Source organism: Natrix helvetica (genome assembly GCF_964273705.1).
Source record: "Natrix helvetica genome assembly, chromosome: 3".
Taxonomy (NCBI): Eukaryota; Metazoa; Chordata; class Lepidosauria; order Squamata; family Natricidae; genus Natrix; species Natrix helvetica.
Window position 1 is genome coordinate 114,765,182 of NC_138549.1, and position 19,184 is coordinate 114,784,365.

At 40.1% G+C, this 19,184-nt stretch overlaps 2 protein-coding genes across 2 annotated transcripts in view; both read right to left on the reverse strand.

Moving 5' to 3' along the window:
* LOC309388735 (fatty-acid amide hydrolase 1-like) overlaps positions 1-4,463 on the reverse strand; it is a 35,994-nt gene extending 31,531 nt beyond the window's left edge. Inside the window, exons 1-2 of the mRNA XM_081946328.1 lie at positions 4,058-4,463; positions 1,630-1,743 (exon numbers count right to left, since the gene is read on the reverse strand). Of these exons, the coding sequence (XP_081802454.1) occupies positions 1,630-1,743; positions 4,058-4,429 (486 nt within the window). The 5' untranslated portion in view covers positions 4,430-4,463. The remainder of the gene's footprint in view (positions 1-1,629; positions 1,744-4,057) is intronic.
* A 4,905-nt stretch (positions 4,464-9,368) lies between these two features.
* On the reverse strand, positions 9,369-17,996 carry NSUN4 (NOP2/Sun RNA methyltransferase 4). Its single transcript, XM_081946511.1, has 6 exons — positions 17,832-17,996; positions 15,715-16,106; positions 14,642-14,796; positions 13,566-13,720; positions 11,181-11,305; positions 9,369-9,714 (listed from the first exon to the last, which is right to left on the reverse strand). The coding sequence occupies exons 1-6, from the start codon at positions 17,946-17,948 to the stop codon at positions 9,438-9,440; spliced, it is 1,221 nt and encodes a 406-aa protein (XP_081802637.1). The 5' UTR covers positions 17,949-17,996; the 3' UTR covers positions 9,369-9,437.
* Between the last annotated feature and the right edge of the window lie 1,188 nt (positions 17,997-19,184).

The window sequence follows — 19,184 nt, forward strand, 5'->3', positions numbered from 1 at the left end:
GACTAGCAAAAGAAGGGGTGTCACGATGTTAAAAAGTTTGCTAGGCCTGAACTGCCTGAATTGACACTCAAGAGTTAAACTAAGAAAGCTTTATTGCGCAGGTCATAAAACAAAAAAAGGTTTTTTATCTGAAAGTGATTTATTGCGCACGCGTTACACATTCCAAATTCCTCTCTTTTTTGTTCGGCAGCCAACTTTTGGCTGAGGAGCTTTCATTATCAAAATGTAACCTTTAGTTATTTCTGTATCATTTATTTTTTTATTTTATTATTAAAGTTTGTTTATTAATTAGAATATTTTCTTAAAGAGTATTTCTTTTCTAAATATCTCAAAAGATATGCGGAAGGGAATCAGCCACGGTCCATTGATCTCCAACAGGGTGTTTTTTCCCCTGACAATTGCTTCATCTAATCTCTTTAGTTTCTTTCTCTTGTGAGTTGTGTTACCCTTTTCTTTTTCTCAACAAGGTAACTAATTCTCTTCTACATGGGCATTATTGTTCAATGCCAATTATTCTCATATCTAAAGACTGGAGTTCCCCAATGTAGAAGATAAGTAGGTTCTGAATATTCCTGGGTAAAAATTTTCACCCAGCAGGTATGTATCAGTGCCAGAGGGTAAAAAAAAAAGACCATGATTCTTGCTTCACACTTCCCTCTTTTCGTCAAGAGGTTGAAGAAAAACTGACTGAATGACTCTTTGAATCAGGGTCAGCTCTTAATGCTTCACAATCACATTTAACAGCTGGTTTGGGTAACAATATGGAATATTACTACTGTCTTCTTCTAGGATATTTTTTCAATTTGCCTAAATAGCTTATAGCCCTAAGTTTTCCTGTTGGTCTCCGATCCAAATACTAAAACCAGGTTCCACTCTGCTGAAGGACTGGTAGGTATTGCTACTTTGGATCTATTTCTGGTATAGGCCAATTTCTTCTTCCTTACTAGAAGTTTCACTTCTGTGCATTTATTATCAAATTATTTCTAGATTAATAGATTTAAGCCTTGAAAAGATTACCTGATGTTGGCTTTTGGGAGAAACAAACTACCCTGTTTCCCTGAAAATAAGACCTCCCCAGATAATAAGCCCAATCGGACTTTTGAGCGCATGTGCTCAAATAAGCCCTCCCCGAAAATATTGCAACACAGCAGCAGCCATGAGGGGACCACGATCGCCGCTTCCTGCACCTCAAAAATAATAAGACCTCCCCAAAAATAAGGCCAAGTGCTTATTTCAGAGGTCAAAAGAAAATAAGACCCTGTCTTATTTTCAGGGAAACAGGGTATATACGCCTACTTTGGAGTATTAACCACTGAACTCAATGAGTGTGTTTTTTTCTGAATAATTAGCTGGAGAATCTGTATGTGAAGTTTATTGTTACACTGACAAAATGCTTTCTATGCAAGAGAGATAAAATTTTCTGTCACTATTGAGACCCTTATAACAGCAACAGGAAAGAAGATGCCATGGAAATATGACCCACAAGAAAAAGGTAGATTCCTAAAACAATTTTCAAATCTTCTTTAAAAAAAATGTTTATGGATCCTCAGGAAAAGTTCAGCTTGAGTCATAATAATCCTACCCTACATATATTTCTCATTTTTGTTAGCTTAAGGAATGATCCCTCACCTTATCCACATAGGTGTAGAAAACACTTTCAGGTGTGAGTGAACCATCCCGAAGTTTCTGACAGAGTTCATGCAAACTCAGTGATAAAATAGGTTCTGGTTGGTGATTTGGATTCTGAAAGAGAAAAAATCCTTAGGTATAATAAAACACTGCTTCTTTTAGATACGTATATAATCTATCAATGAACATTTAGAATGTTTGTAATATAGCTATGTCCAGTCTAAACTAATCAGTCCTGTAATTGATGCTCTGATCCATATTAAAAACAATGCAAAGCAGATTCAACCTTATACAGTACATGTAAAATCTGTGTTTCAGAAAAAAAAATTGTTAAGTAATTAAGCTCCCCGTTAGAAGAGCGAGTATGCAGAGAAGCGTAATGAGCATGATATGGAATAACATGCACAAACCAGCATACAGAGACACTGAATAGTATAAAAATATAGTAGTTTACTATGTAGAAATATAGAAGTATTCAGAATCTGGTTAACAGTCCAAGTCATACAGGTTCAGTAATTCAGTTATCAAAATAGTCAGTCTAGCACACAAAATATAGCTAACAGTAGCAAACCACAGTACCTCAGTATACACCGATCAGCTTCTAACAAAACCATATGTGGGACATTTGTGGAACTTCTTTAAAAAAGCAGCCCCTACAGGTTCACAAGAACAACACCTGCTTTGAAAGCTGGCTCTGTCAGAAAGCCAACCCTATACTGGGCCCAGTGCCTTTCTCAGAAGCTGCTAAGAATGTGTTGGAAGAAATGTCCTTCTGGATTCAGTTCCAAGGGGGGGGGGGAGACACTGGAAACATAGAGGCTGCTTGGAAAGATGGTTTAATGATGAACAGGATCACATGGCTTGAGTTTCTGAATAGAAAAGGTGATCACATGCTTCAAGATGTTAGATGAAGAAAAGACAGAGATGCTGAAAGTCCCTTGTTTTATGTCCTCTCTGGGCTTTGAACCTGAGCTTGTATTCTGATTGGTTGTCAAGACTCCCATAGGGCCATGCAGGGGCAACTCTGTAGGCTGTGTTTTTGAGTCCAAGTTTGGTTGAGTGTTGCTTCTTCCCAGGTGCCCTGTGGTGAGATGGTAAAGGGCTAATACTATCATGCCTTAATCCCATCACCCTGGACCTGAAGGGGTGAAGCTTTTTGTTATGTAGAATAGACTGGCTCAGGCCTTTTAATGGCGGATTGACAACGGTGAGGGCTATTAAGAATGAGTCTGTTTCCTGCCTAAAAACATGTTTCTTATCCAGGGAAATCTGTCTTTTCAATATTTCCCAGGATATTTCATTTTTCTAGGAGAGGGGTGGATTTTAACTTCCTACACATGGAAAAGTAAGTTGGGTACTGCTGGGTGAGAAAAAAGCTGGAGGCTTGCAAGCTCCAGATGGCCACAACCAGTTGATCTCCCTTTGGAGGATGACTGGCTGCAGGGACTCAATAGGACAGGATGGGTGCGTAGGTGAATGGTTTCGGATTTCATTTTAATTATAAAAATGAAACTAACCTTTTACTCAAGACAAATCCTTGACTGTGTGATGAAATATACAGGCACGGGCAAATGTCTAATAATGCATCCTGTGTCTAATATTCTAATCAGATAAACTTCAAAATAGAACTGTTTTATTAGACAAGGCCACATACATTATTTATGATTTTGGTATATTAATTGTAATCTCATTTTAAGCATTGTTACCCACCCACCCGGTTGTCGGTTTGAGTTAGGTGCCCATATAAATTGAACAATAAATAAATAAAAATATACTCGTCAAACACACGCATATCAAAACCTCCCAACTTCGCCATCTCACCTGCCTTTAACATAGTGATCTCCAGCAACTCAAGGATTCAAAACTGAATTCATACAGAGCAGACTTTAAATCTCCAGAATCCAGATACTCGACTTCTTTCAGTGATTAGCCGCCCTCCAGCGGCCTTGCTAAACTAATCTATGTGGGAGTGCATAAGCCAACGAGTGACACGCAAACTGCTGACACAAGAGGTTTGGGGCTAAACTTATTTGCCCCACCGAACCTTCCTGCGAGAACCAAACATCTGGATTTGGTCGAATCCCGGTCGAATCTCATCGGCCTATAGAAGTCTGCACCGGTTGCACCAACCGGGATAAGCATCTATGTCCAGATAGGCGTTTCCCCCTCCCTCCCTCTTAAGTGTGGAATGAAAAAAGGAAACTAAGGAGCTGCCTTCCTCTAGAAAAACTGTAAGCTTTAGAAGAAAGGTCAATGTCCCCCAGCCAGTCCATCCCCATTTCGAAGCTCTCGGCACTCTGGCTCCTCCCTACGGCTGTGAACGTGGGGTTGTGAACTTGGGGATGGCCTGCTCATTGCACAGACCTCCGAGTGGCAGAGCTGGGGGGAGAGGAGGGGGAGAGGAAAACCCCACGGCTTCTCCCCTAACCTGCTCTTGGAAGCGCTGTGCGGCTCTTCCCATTTGCTCGAAGGCGTCCTCCCGCCGTCTCCTCGCCTTCGCTATCTTGTCCTGGACCTGCCGCCGCCTCCGCCATTTCAGCAGCAGGAAGGTGGCTAGCGAGCAGCCCAGGAAAGCAGCAACCAGAGCAGTTGCGCTCATCCTCATCGCCGAGCGGGGCGATCCGCGGCAAAAGCGGTCGCTTTTGTACTCCGACTCCTCCCACTCGGCTCTGGGCAAAAGATACGAAGCGGGGTGCTTTTCTACTGGACTCCGCCCCCTGCAAAAGATGCCAAGGCTTCTCCGGGGGTGATTCATTCGGGATTCAACCCGAAGTGGCGTGAATGCCAGGAACGTTTTCATTTTGTCCCGGTGCTTTCTCCCTCGGAAATTAGCATGTTAGTCACGCCTGTTCTTGTGGTGAAAAACATGGTTATACAACACAGGTAGGCCTCGACCTACGACCACGACTGAGCCCAACGTTTCTGTTCCGAAGGGAGACATTTGTTAAGTGAATTTTGCCCCGTTTTTAGGAACTTTCTGGCCACCGTTGTTAAGTGAATCACTGCCATTGTTAAGTTAGCAACACAGTTACATGAATCTTGGCTTCCCCCATTGACTTGGCTTGTCAGCCGGTCACAAAAGGAAATCACATGACCCCCCACTCCCAGCACACCGCAACTGGCATAAATATGAGTCAGTGGCCAACTGTCCAAATTTTAATCAAGTGACCATGGGGATGCGGCAATAGTGGGTTCCGGATCCAGTTACAACTGGTACGGTGCAACAGGGCCCGGTGTTGACCACATAAAGGCATACAGTGCGCTCACACATACGTGCAGCGCCTGCATGTGTCATACCCTCCAGCGACGCCTCTGCGAGCCTCCGCAACACTCCAGCTGCTTGGCAGAGTGTTGTGTGGGACCGTACGCGCCATGCGCAGAAGGCCAAAGAGTTCAAATACAGGTAAGGACAGCGGGCAGGCGGGCAGGCACCGATACGCCTGTACCGGGGCGAACCGCCTGCAACCCACCACTGGGCTGTGGCAATGGTTGTGCGAAAGTCTTAAATCACTTTTTTCAGCATTGTTGTAACTTTGAATGGTCACTAAATGAACTGTTGTAAATCGAGGACCATTTGTACAGCTGTTTCAAAAAGTTTTGCTAATATCCTAATAGTCTAATCCCTAGTTTTGTAAGACCCACTTTTTCAAACATGCAAAAAATTGAACCTTCAGCTTTTTTCCTGAATTATAATTCCTCCTGAATTATAATTCCTCCTGAATTATAATTCCTCCTGAATTATAATTACCAAATCCAACTCCCACAACAGGAAAAATTATGATTAATTCAACTGGAGGTAGGCGGGGAAGATTTTATGACAGGGATGCTGATGTAATCATATATTTTCTAACATGTTTGTCCTTGCTCCCAATAACGCTAGAACATTCTGAAAAGATGAAAGATAAAAATTCCGGGATTTCCATTTATAACATTCCCAGGTCTTTATTTTTTAAAAACAATGCTATGCTTATTAATGTTGAATGTGAGGCTGAAAATAATCAACCACCAGAAGGCAGCAGAATTAATAGTTTCTGTCTTTGATGGTATCTTAATAACTTTATTATGGGTTATGTAATAACTATAGGAATCAAGGTGCAACATTCCTTTATAAACCATGATCACCATTGTAGGTTAAACTGGCATTAACCTATACTTATTTACCAGTTGATCTTCTGGAACCCAATGGGAGGTTGGTATTGATTTTGATACTCAATATATGTAAAATAATACAATAAAGTGCTTTAACAGAGCCTATGTTTTTATCATAATGTGCTTTTTAAAAAGTATCTTTGTCAGCGTTCCAAATATCATCCAGAATTCAATCAGAGTTCAAGGTGTAGCTTTCATAAAAGTTCCAATTTAATAAGAGAGACATGTTGGTACAAACTGTGGAAAACCCAAATCTGAAAGCTTCTTGGGTTTCCCACCCAGGTGAAAGTTCATGAACTTGTCCCCACACCCACAAGTCCATCACATGGTCCAATCTTCCTCTGCCATGCTGGCATTTCCATCCATCTAGTTCCAGTCAGGTGCGGAGACAAAAGATGACCTCGGGCTTTTAGAAAGGAATGTTTTAATTTGACAACAACACATTCTACATTTCTACTCCTTACTATTCCCCCTCCCAATTCCCCACTAATGAAACAGCGTAGTAAAGAAAGAGACAGAGTGTGGCAGGCCAAAAATCCTAAAAGGAATATGACTGCAGGCCTGACAATCTTAATGATAGAGGTTTCAAATTCATTTTTCAATATATCCAGGTACAGCAGGAAAAATCATTTGAAACTTTGAAGAGTACTGCTTCTCAGTGCTGACCTTAAATAGTCAATTGTGATCTTATTTATACATTTTGCTAAGCCATTGCTTTCTTTTAATCACTCTTTATGATGCATAAACCAGAGCAAAAGAAAGCTTTTTACATTTCCTTGGAAAATACAAAATACCTGTGATGCTGGATATTCTTATTCAGAAACCTCCACATCCCAAGTTAACCTTAAGGATTAGATTCCACATTAAACCAGGATTTTTCAGCAAACTTTCTATAAAATGTGTGTTTCACTGTACCAGTAGCTAAGACATCCTGATTATCAATGTCAGCATAGATGCATTTTATATTTTCCTTAGGTTCTCAGATCTGAAACTTCATTTCTGCTTCGTGGAAGATATCTACTAATTCAATAAACCTTAATGGTAACCACACAAAGGCTCCAGAAACATAGTATCCTTCTTTAAATTTATCCACTTGGCTTCTATGCTTGTTGATAGTAAGGGAAATTGATTAGATTACCATATTTTTCAGTCTATAAGATGCACTCCCCCCACCAAAAAAAGTGGGTGGAAATGTCTGTGCATCTTATAGAGCAAATGTTGCCGAAGCTCCGCCTATCTGCCAGCCCCCACCTGCCGTCTGTTTTCAGCCTCTTTGTTTTTGGCCTCTGCGCACCCGTTTTTAGCCTCAGTGTGCCCAATTTTCCATGATCCCCACCGCCTGGAATGGCCAAAAATGCAGAGGTGCAGAGGCAGCAATAGGCGGCAGTGATCCCCGCAGCCTGGAACAGCTGATCAGCGGCATTCCAGGAGGCCGATCCAACTGCCAATCAGCTGCTCGTGCTAAATAAGGCTACGATAACGTGCTGAAGCTGACCAGGTTGTTTGCTGTTTGCTGCAAGGACACTAGCCAGATGAATACCGCTGGATGCTGGGAGGCAGAGGCAGATTTTTTTCCCCTTGTTTTCGTCACCAAAAGCTAGCTGTGTCTTATGGCCCACAGCGTCTTATAGTGAAAAAAATACGGTACTTTATTTGGACTGCAAAATTCTACCAAATATTAGGTAGTAGCAGAAAAACAACAACAATAATCCATTAATTTTTCAGCCAGACATACAACCATAAATTAATCCCTTATCAAATTCAGGTTAGTCCTGAAAAGCAATTTAATCAATGGATATTTAGAAAACAGTAGTATTGGCAAGTCATTGACTTGCGACCAAAACTCAGCCCAAAATTTCCAGTGCTAAGCAAGGCAGTTAAATGAGTTTTGCCCCCATTTTACAACCTTTCTGGCCAGTTATTAAGTGAATCACTGCAGTCGTCACTAATATGATTGTTAAGTGACTTTTCCATTGACCTAGTTTGTCAAGTCGTAAAGGGTGATCACATGACCCCAGGACACTGCAACCATCATAAATACATGGCCAGTTGCCAATTTTGCTCATGTCACCACAGGGATTCTGCAACAGTCATAAGTGTGAAAAACGGTCGTAAGTTATTTTTCTCCAGTGCTGTTGTAACCTTGAACAATCAGTAAATGAATGGTGGTCAATTGAGGACTACATGTTAATGTACTTTATACTTAATTATAGAGACAATAGATGCACCACTGGAAGAACCAGAAGGGCCAGGCTGGGAACCTCCTAGAGAATATGTTGACATCATCTTGATGCAGATAAGCAATCACTTTCCCAATATTTGTTCTTCACATTGTGTTTGACATTTATGTTTAACATATTAAATGTTACATGTATCATACTATTGTTTATGAAAACCTGATTGCAGACATCCAACAAAGTACAGTTCAATAGTGAGAAAGTTGAGGCTTCACACTTAGGCAAGAAAAAACAAATGAACAGGTACAGAATAGGTGGCACCTGCCTCAACAGCAGTAACAGTAAAATGGATCTAGTTTTAGGAGACCATCCCTTAAATCTGAGCCAGCAATGTGCCAAAGCTGCCAAAAAACCCATGATGTAATCCAAGGCTGCATCAACAGAGGGATAATATCAAATTCCCATGAAGTGTTAGTACTGCTTTATACTGCATTGATAAGACCACACTTGGAATACTGCATCTAGCTTTGGTCACCACAGTACAAAAAAGATGTTGAGACTTCTCAGAGTGCATAGAAGAGCGACAAAGATGATCAGGGGACTGTAGACTAAACCAGACAATGAATAGTTATGGGAACTGGAAATGTCTAATGAAGAGAAGGACTAGGGCTGACATGATAGCAGTCTTTTTGTCTGCTGATATTTGAGGGGCGTGTCATAGAGAAGAGGGGATCAACCTATTCTCTAAAGCACCTGAGGGCAAGACAAGAAATAATAGATGAATGTCCCAATTGTGGTTTTCAAAACTCAACTGGACTTTCTTGGGGTTTTTTTTTTTCCTCCCCCTTTGGAAACATTTCACTTCTCCAAGAAGCTTCTTCAGTTCTGGAGTTCAATTCCATTCGAAGAAGCTTCTTGAACAAGAAGCAGTACATTTTCAAATTAAAAAAAACAAGGAAACCCAGTTGCCTCTTGAAAAGCAGCTTTGGACAACCATGACCTGGATGATTGAGCAGCTCCATAGACATTTCACAGCTGAAAGCTTATCAAAGAGAGATCCAACATAAAATTAAGGAGAAATTTCCAATCAGTGAGAACAATTAATCAGTGGAACAGCTTGCCTCCAGAAGATGTACCGTATTTGTCAGAGTATAAGACGCACCTTTTTTCCTCAAAGGGGGAAGGGGTTATTTTAGTGCATGTACTCAAAAGCCCGATTGGGCTTATTATCCGGGGAGGTCTTTTGGGGAAACATGATATTTATATAATTAGATGTATGTAAATGCATCTTATTAGTAGCATGTAAATGGAATTTCTACCTGGTAAGACTGCCCATGCGTTGAATGACATGTAAAGGGCCCAGCATGTAAAGTACAAAACAAAATGTCTGTGGCTTTGGTAAATTCCATTGCGTCTTTTGAAGAGATGTTTAATAATATATGGGAAATCCCTTTCTTCCTTTTACACTGTTCTTTCTTCAATCTAATTCATTCTGTGCAATTTGCAAAAATACATGGGTCCAAAGTTAGCTGTGAGGTGAGGCAGGATAAGTTCTCCAACTCTACAATTTGAATAGAAAGAAAATGTGTTCTGGAACAATGTCCGAAAATGGCTCAAGTCCTCTACTCTCACGTTGATGCTGTACTGGATGTTTAGTAACTCCACAGCTCTCTCAACCACATACTCATTTTGGAGCTCAGACAGAGAGCATGTGGAGTATACCACCTCTCCTCCTGGCTTAGCAGCAAGGACTCCAGCTCTGGAAAAAAGCAGGAAAGAAATTATTGTGGTAGATACCTCTCAACTGTAATGAGCCCCTTTTACAACAGAGTGAAGCATACACCATATGCCAGTGCAAGAATGCACAGGGAATCCTTATTCTATACTATATTTTGAGCCCTAGCTATACACAGAATCAATTCTCCTTTCTCTGCCTTGTTAATATATCATTAATTTACTGAGTTCCTAGAAATAATGCTTTAGGCACCAAGAGACCCAGACATCTCCCATGGAATCCTATCTGTCATACTTGCCTTTTTCTTTTGTTACTAAGTACACCAGCATTCAGCATTTTTGTGAATGGGAAACCCTGCATATCTTATGCCAGCCCAGTCATTTTCTCAAAACTGAAATCTGGCCTCCAGCCAAAGAGAATGAAATCCTTGCCAGCAGTATTGTTTTTCCCCAGCCATCACATAATGAAAAAGCATAATTGATTATTATGGAATTTTCAACAATTGAGTTCAAGAGTGGACGACTCCTAGGTGTAAGAATATTAATGTAGTTGAAAAATGCAGATTCATAATGGGTAATATTTTAATTGTTTGGCCATTCTATCATTTCAAGCTCTTTTGTCACCCAATGGATAATAAATCACCAGGATTGTCAACTGCCTTTGATTTTTTGAAGCTTGGGGTCGTCTTCAATGACCTTGCATAACATTATACATCTCAAATCTTTAACTTGTAGTTTTATTATTAGTTCTTCCAATTTGTAGTCTGATTTTACTTTATCTAGCATTTATTCCTCTTGCTAATTGAAGGTATTCTCAACAATCCTCTCCAGCATCACAATTCAAAAGCATAGACTTTCTTTGTTCTGCATTTATGACAGTCTAGCTTTCACAGTTATGATTGGGAAGACCATGTACCATGGTTGGCAGTAAAGTGTCTTTATAAATATATATCTAGATTTGCCATAATATTTCTCCTAGGTAGCAAACATCTTTTTTTCCCCTTTTGGTTACAAAAAACCACCTCTGTGCAGTTTTGACCCTAAGAAAATAATGTGTGTTACTACTCCTATTGGCAATGGGTTGACACAATTTTAGAATGTTGGTTTTAAAAAAATATCCACCAAGCACCAGACTGGCTTTTTTACTCCTATCTTTCATCTTCAACGCATGATTTAGTCTTCTTCACTTCTAGCCATTAATGTAATAAAATGAGCATATCTGGGGTTATTTATATTTATTCCAATAATTTTAATTTCAACTTCTGTTCTATTTTGGGGGCAATTCATTGGTTTATGAAAGTGAATCCTTTGAACTGTTTGATATATCTTGGAATTGGAACACCACAAATTGATCCCTGTTGGTAGACTTCTGGAAATTACAAGACCATCTTTGGAATTGCATGGCCAAGGCAAGAGGAATAAAACATTTTTGAGCTGTCTAGAACATTCTTTTCTTTAATCATTCGTAGACAACACAGTATAATCACTCACATGAGCAGTTGCAGCTGCAGCATTGGCAACATCTGACGTTCCCCTTTTCTTGAATACGTGAAGATATTGTTATCATTTTCCAAGACTGACTTTCGATCATTTGTGCATGGCACGTCAACAAGTACCTAAATGGAACCAAGCAAATATTCCCTCTGGTAAATTTCTCCACAATTTCCTTACATTAAAGACAGCTTTACACTATACTTTTAATTCTATTTCCATGTACGATGGACATTCAAGCAAAGTTTTGAAGTTTGTTCTTTTTCTTCCTTTGTTCTAGAAATTGAAAAGGCAGGTTCTAAAGTTGGAATGGTTGGAAACTAATCAAAGAGAGAAGCAACTTTGAATTAAGCAGAAACTTCCTATCAGTGAGGACGATTAACCAGTGGAACAGCTTGCCTTCAGAAACCGTGGGCATTCCATCATTAAATAGTTTTAAGAAGAGACTAGACAGCCACTTGTGTGAAATGGTATAGGATGTCCTGCTTGAGCAGAGGGCTGGGCTAGAAGACCTCCAAGGTCCCTTGCAGCTCTATTCTATTCCACTCCCCTTTACTCTGTTGTTTTGGAAAAAGTATGATAGGAATACTGACCATCTCTTGCAATTCCAGTTACAGCAATAACTATTCTTAGATCAATGTATGTAAGCAAATGCTTAAAAGTAATTATAGTGCTATGGCTGCTGTGCTAGACCACAACGTGTAAACCAAGGTTCATATTTCTAGACTGCTATAAAGTTTTCTGAATAAAATTGGAACAACAATTCCTAGTTCATGGACTGGTACAGTCCATGGCCCCTTGGGAACCAGCCATGCAAGCGGCGGGCAGGTTTGTGAAGTTTCATTCACACGGGCGGCGGGGCACACACACAAAACCATCCCCTCTCTCCCACCGAGACCAATCCGCAGAGCCAGAAGGTTGGGGACCACTGTTTTAAATGACAAAACTAAGCAAGCAAGTTCTAATCAGACAGAGCACTGCTTGAGCTAACCCAATGTTATGCCCTGTAGGGCTTTAAAGATAATGTCCAGCATCTGAATTCAGTCCAGAAGCTGACTGATAACCAATACCATAAATTTAAAATAGGTACAGTGTTTCCCCAAAAATAAGACATGGTTTTATTTTCTTTTGACCCCCGAAATAAGCGCTTGGCCTTATTTTCGGGGAGGTCTTATTATTTTTGAGATGCAGGAGGCGGCGAGCGTGGTCACCTCACGGCTGCTGCTGTGTTGCAATATTTTCGAGGAGATCTTTGAGTGCCCATGCACTCAAAAGCCCAATTGGGCTTATTATCTGGAGAGGTTTTATTTTCGGGAAAACAGGGTATTACTTTGAACCTGAGGGATTGTTTCTACTGCTGCATTTGAGGATATTACAATAGGGAACTAAATCAAGACATGAGCTACAGGTAGTACTCGACTTACAACAGATCATTTGGTGACTTTTCAAAGTTACAACGGCACTGAAAAAAGGTGACTTAAGACTGTTTTTCACACTTATGGTAGTTACTGCATCCCCATGGTGATCAAAATCCGGATGCTTGGCAACTGACTCACATTTATGACGGTTGCAATGTCCCAGGATCATGTGATCTGTTTTTGCAACCACCTGACAAGCAGAGTCGGTGAAGAAGCCAGATTCAGTTAACAACCATGCTATTAATTTAACAATTGCAGTGCTTCCCTTAACAAACATGGCAGGAAAAGTTGTAAAATGGGGTAAAACCCACTTAACAAATTTCTCACTTAGCAACATAAATTTGGGGCTCAATTGTGATCGTAAGCAATAGCAATAGCACTTAGACTTATCTACCGCTTCACAGTGCTTTACAGCCCCCTCTAAGCAGTTTAAATACTCAGCATATTGCCCCCAACAATTTGGGTCCTCATTTGACCCACCTCGTATGTGGGTATGGAAGGCTGAGTCAATCTTGAGCCTGGTGAGATTTGAATTGCCAAATTGCAGGCAGCCGGCAGTCAGCAAAAGTAGCAGCCAGCAGTCTACTTTTAGCAGCCGGCAGTCTACCAGCACTCTAACCACTGCGCCACCATGGCTCCTGTACTGATTGCAGAGTATAAATAATCAAGGATAGATGATTAAGGATTTTATTACGGCATTCTGAAGTGGATATTGTTAATTTTAAGATTAAAAACTCCAAAAATCTTCTGTATCAGTCTGGTTTATAAACTCTCTGTACTCCACTACAGGGAGAATTCTAAAGATGATCTAGTAAAGGGGAAAGGACTAGAAAGAAATTGGGGGGGGGGAAACGAAGAAATTAAAAAATGAAAAAAAAAATCTAAATGATTCTATTTGGCAAATGGAATCCCATTAAAAAAGAAAGGTGATTCAATTTCCAATATCAAGAGTTAGAATAATACTCACCTTATCAAAAGTACCCGTATCAGTATGACACCAGTTTCTTCCATCCCGCGAAGTAACCTGCATTATGTTTTGGATCTCTTTGGGAAGATAGCTGCGAAGGACATTACGTAGCCGGACCGTGCGAGAGATAGAGACATCATTGGCTGTCAGCTCACCTATTTCAAGAAGAAAGAAGCTTAAACCAAGGACAGCATATCTCAGACTCTGTCAAAACAGATATAAATTTACATAGAAATGAAGGCTGTCTTGCTATATGATGTGGGTGATCTCTCTCAAGTATCTATAGATCATTCTCCTTCACCTTTTTCTCACTTATTCACAAGTACATATATCTTGCCTATCAAACCAATGTCACATATTCAGATGAAGTAATAGAGGATGAAAGTGAAGAATTGTCATCAGATATACCCCCAAAAATAATCTATTTGAACTTTATGTCCCTTTGGGACACAATTGCCATAATTGCCAGACGATTGCCATCCTCTGGCTGAGAATGCAAATGTGAAAGCCCTAGTGGAATCTGGATTGCCTCTGGATCTTGAGTAAATTCACACAACAGACTATCCATCTGTGATTTAACTTAATATGATCTGTGACTGTAGCTCTCATACAGTGTAAGAGCCTTGGTGGTGCAGTGGTTAGAGTGCAGTACTGCAGGCTACTTCTGCTGACTACCGGCTGCCTGCAATTTTGCAGTTCAAATCCCACCAGGCTCAAGATTGACTCAGCCTTCCATCCTTCCGAGGTGGGTAAAACGAGGACCCAGATTGTTGGGGGAAATATGCTGACTCTGTAAAACCACTTAGAGAGGACTATAAAGCACTTTCAATCAATATGCACAGAACATGTAATATTCCCAACTCTATATTCTGAATGAGAAGTATATTTTCACAAAAAATATAACCCTTACTGATTGGGGAATTCTGGGAGCTGAAATCCACATTATCTTAAAGTTGCCACAGTTGAAAGGTGCTGAGTTATTCTACCTAAAACTTCAAAAGAACAGTTTCACCAATTCATCTACCAATGAAATACCTAAACTTGGAAAAGCAACATTAGTAAATTATGTTACTTACAACAATGCCCAGTCTGTAAAAGTGCCAGTGTCTTCCCACCTGGGGCTGCACAAAGGTCAAGGACTATGTTTCCAGGCTCTACATTGAGAGCCAAAACAGGTAAAATTGAGGCAGCATCCAGGAGATAGTAACCAAGAATCCCTATGAAGTCTGGTCTACAAGTCAAAGAAATGTATTAGGTGGAAATATACAACCATTGCAAATGCATACTTACTAGCCCCAAGTAGGCAAATATTCTTGTTGTAACTCGATTTATGTTTATACACATGACTGCTTATGAAGATTTGCAAAGCATATGATATGTTTTATTTACAAAAGTCCCAGGTAAACGTTAGAGAGCTGCTGTTGCTGAGATAAATGGACCAGAATAACAGGGAGGTTTCAAAGCAGAAGCAACCTATTATTTTAAGAATTTAATGTATATACAATTGTATATATGCAATTGTATCTTGAAAAACAGTTTTATGACACCTTTTTGTCTTTTGTATATATGCAATTGTATCTTGAAAAACAGTTTTATGACACCTTTTTGTCTTTTGTATTTAAGTTTTTTCTGCTTGATTTTATACAAAAACAAGAATACATCACCCTCCAAATATTAATAGATGATCTTCCATCTTATCTGATTACCCTCCATACTGGTTGGGGCAGAGGAGAAATGTTTTAAGCACAGGTGTCTTGCCCTAATTTTAGAGACAGAATATGCATCTGAATATGTATCTCAACTATTGCTAATATAATACTTTGGAAGATTTCGTTTATCAGAAGTTTTGATTTTATAGATTATAAGTATAATATGTTGTATTTTGAATATTTTATTTACTGTCTTGGTCAGGCTTTGGAAAATGACACATACATGCTAAAATAAATATATGATCTATAATGGTGCATTTTTGATGTTGCAGCCAGGGACGAATACATTTAAATACATTTGTTCTTTTGTCTTCTGAAAGATCACTTTATTTATTTTATTAAATTAAGAAAACCTCTCTGAAGCAAAATAGCAAGTTTAAGAAGAACAGAAAATGGCTATTTTCAGGGGGAAAAATGATAAGCATTGTAAAAATTCATACCTTGCTTGAGGAAAACGACTGATGTCTCCTTTGGGGAATGTGTAACATTTGATGTTAGGACTGACAGAAGGAAAATGCTGTACTTCAGTCTTTGAAAGTTCTATCTGAATTTGGGGAGATGAAGTTGGCATGCTGTCATCTTCTTCAATGGAGGAATCTAATTCCTTGATGACTTTCTGAGATTCTTGGATGAAATCTACTGCACTCAGCTCTTCCAGACTCTGAATGACTTGTTCTACATCAGAAAAATTGTTGACTAGAGCCCCATATTTTTGCATTGATAGGAGACTGATGCGAATTGAGGGCCAGAGGCTGCCAAACTGGTCTCCATAATTCATGTCAAAGACCTGGAGAGCCACTCTGGTATTAGTTGGCCGACGATCAGTCGCTGCCTGTACAACAATTCAAAAAAAATAATCGTCATCCAATGGAAACATTTTATAGTTGTCACTGATAATGAAGCATAATTTTCAAACTGGGATTGCCTACTGAGTGAGTTCTCCCTTATGCACATATTGAAGACTAATATTATAACATGGTTGATAAATGTGAATGAAAACTGTAATTATGAAGCTAAGCCCACACCATTATTTTCTACTTACTTTGAACTAAGAAAAACCCACATGATCAACTCCACGCATTTCCTCCTTATATGCAAGAACCTCTAGAAGAGGTTTTCTTCAGCAAGAGAGCCTGTACAAGTAATTCTTGACTTACAACAATTTGTTTAGTGACTGTTCAAAGTTACAACGGCACTGAAGAATGTGACTCGTTTTCCCCACTTATGATCACTGCAGCATCCCCATGGTTATTTGATCAAAATTCAGAGGCTTGGCAACTGACTCATATTTATGATGGTTGCAGTGTCCCCCGATTATGTCACCATCTTTTGTAACCTTCTGACAAGCAAAGTCAATGGCGAAACCAGATTCACTTAACAACTGTGCTACTATCTGAAAGCCAACCTACAGTGATTCACTTAACAACTATGGCGGCAAAGGTCATAAAATGGGGCAAAATTCACTTAACAAATATTTCGTTTAGCAACAGAAATTTTGGGCTCAATTGTAATCGTAAGTCAAGGACTATCTGTATTCAAGAGTCCAGTTCAATCAGCTGAGTTAAAACGGTGTGTTAAATGAGTATTTTTTCATTGAAACAATTGTTGAAATTATTTATCACTTTACATTCCACATACCTAAATCAAAACAGGGGAAAATCATCTTATCCCAAGATACACATCATCTTTAATAAAGAACATCAATAAAAGAAGCCAAATGTAGATTGCTAATAAAAAACTATAATCTAGCTTTAAACACTACACATCTCAGTATATTTAAATAGAATGATATAGGCTAGTTGTGCAACACTTGATAACCTGATAATAAAATTCCTTAGGACTTTCAAAAAATCATGCATAAGACTGGGCTTCTGGAGGTGCATTTGTTTAGACAGAATAATCAGTGTAATCCAATGCAAAACTATTCAGTCATCCTACTGTAATTTCAATGTAAGACCATCCCTTTCATTTGGAAAAGCAGTTGTTTTCCTTTAAATCACCAGGAGGACATGGTTCAGTATCTTAAGAAAAGGAAAACTTGAGGCTAGCCTATAGTATAGTGTATTTTTATTTTTACCTTGGCCACTTTTAAGATGTGTGGACTTCAACTCCCACCATTCCCTAGCTAGCCATGCAGGAAATGCTGTGGATTGAAATTCACAGTTCTTTAAGCCATCAGGTTTGAGAAACACTTCCTAATATGACCAAGGAAGGATTAATTCTAATAAAGAGAGGAAAGGAAGGAAGGGAAGAGTCTAAGACAGTATTTCCTAACCTTGGCAACTTGAAGATGTCCGGACTTCAACTCCCAGAATTCCCCAGCATTCGCTGGATGGGGAATTCTGGGAATTGAACTCCGGACAACTTCAAGTTGCCAAGGTTAGGAAACACTGGTCTAAGAGAAGACAAGGAGGGTCGAGAAATCAGGTCGAAGTGGCTCCGTGGAGTTACGAAGGGCTTGCGCTCTAGCTAAAGGGGCTGGCATATTGATGATGCGGGGAGGCAGCGAACACCCGTGTGCGCAGGTGGCGCCCCGCTATCGCTCTTTATCACCCACCCATTTCTTCTTGTAATGGCGATGCCGGCAGGGTCCCAAAGCAGAAAACGAAGGCGAGGCTTTCCGCAGATGCTGCAAGAATAACCGCTTGCCGCTCGCCCGCTGTGCAACCGCCATGCTCGGCGGCGGTATCAGGGGCCGGCGGAGGGACGCTCTAGCAACAACTCCTCTTTCTCCTCCTCCTCCTCCTCCTCCTCCAAGAGTCACACCGTTTTAAGCCCCCCTGGCTGATGTCGAAGCGCAACATCGTTCCGTCGCACGTAGAAATAACACAACCGGAAACCGAGCAGGTTTACATTTGGAATAAGCGCCGAGTGGGGTGGTTTTTTTTTTAATGTTATCAGCAGCATCTCGGTGGAGATGACCAGAAAATTACACATCCGCTCCCCACATAGCTTCGTTTGGGGCAAGGAGTCACGTTTTATTCGGATCGGTGGAATAGCCAGTTTAGAACTCCTCGGAGAGATTAAAAAAAAGACAACATGCGCTTTTCCAGAACCCTTTCCGAATGCCATGCTCTTATTAGGTGGACAAATTAGTTTCAAAACAGAAATGGAATATTGGCCATAAGACCATCTGTATTTACTGTAACTGAAAATTGCAATGTCGACCAAGATTTCAGTGGATCAGTTTAAGGTGTTTTCTGCCCCTTTTATCCATCTCTACTATTGATCATTTAGGGCTTTTTTGCAAACGGTTGCAATTTCTGCGATTTGACAAAGGTGTTTTCTCACAATACTGTACATGGCAGAGACCAATCAAACAGGAAGCATTCCTCCCTCTCCCCCTCCTTTAACGTTTTCCTGCAAATGCCGGGTGGGCTTCTCTTTCCCTCTCAGATTTTGAAGAGGCATTGACTACCCACTTCGCTCTAGAAACCGACATGAAGGAGACTATATGCAGGTTTTTTTTTCCTTATTAGGATTTCTTGCCATTTGGGCCCACCTGTGGAGGTTGTATGTTGCCTTATTTCACAACATGTTGTCCCTCCCTCTCCCCCCACTTGTGAGCATCAGTAACAGAGGAATTGCAGATACTAATAGGGTGCTCTATTTAGCTAATACTTCCCTGCCTCTTTAGTCTTTGGGACAGACTTTCAACGAACAAAATGATTGTAAAAGCTTTTCCTTCAACAAGGCATCTTCACCTCATCATGTTAGTTGCTTTTCTAGCAGCAGTTTCTATTTATTTTCTCTAGATTTTCTGGAGTCTTAAAATCTTAAAAACTCAGGAACTCTATCTAGCCCTCTCCCTCACTATCCACACATACTTATGCAGTTAAAATTCTCAGTGACTTAAAATCTGAATATGCCATATTTTTTTCTGAGTGCTGTTTTAAATGAGGACACATAG

Excerpts from the sequence above, each read along its gene's own strand:
- NSUN4 (XM_081946511.1), bottom strand. The coding sequence starts at position 17,948 with ATGGCGGTTGCACAGCGGGCGAGCGGCAAGCGGTTATTCTTGCAGCAT. Across the intron at positions 16,107-17,831 it reads GCCATTACAAGAAGAAATGG|GCAGCGACTGATCGTCGGCC; the intron begins GTGGGTGATAAA and ends ATTGTTGTACAG. Across the intron at positions 13,721-14,641 it reads TTTACAGACTGGGCATTGTT|GTGAGCTGACAGCCAATGAT; the intron begins GTAAGTAACATA and ends TTCTTGAAATAG.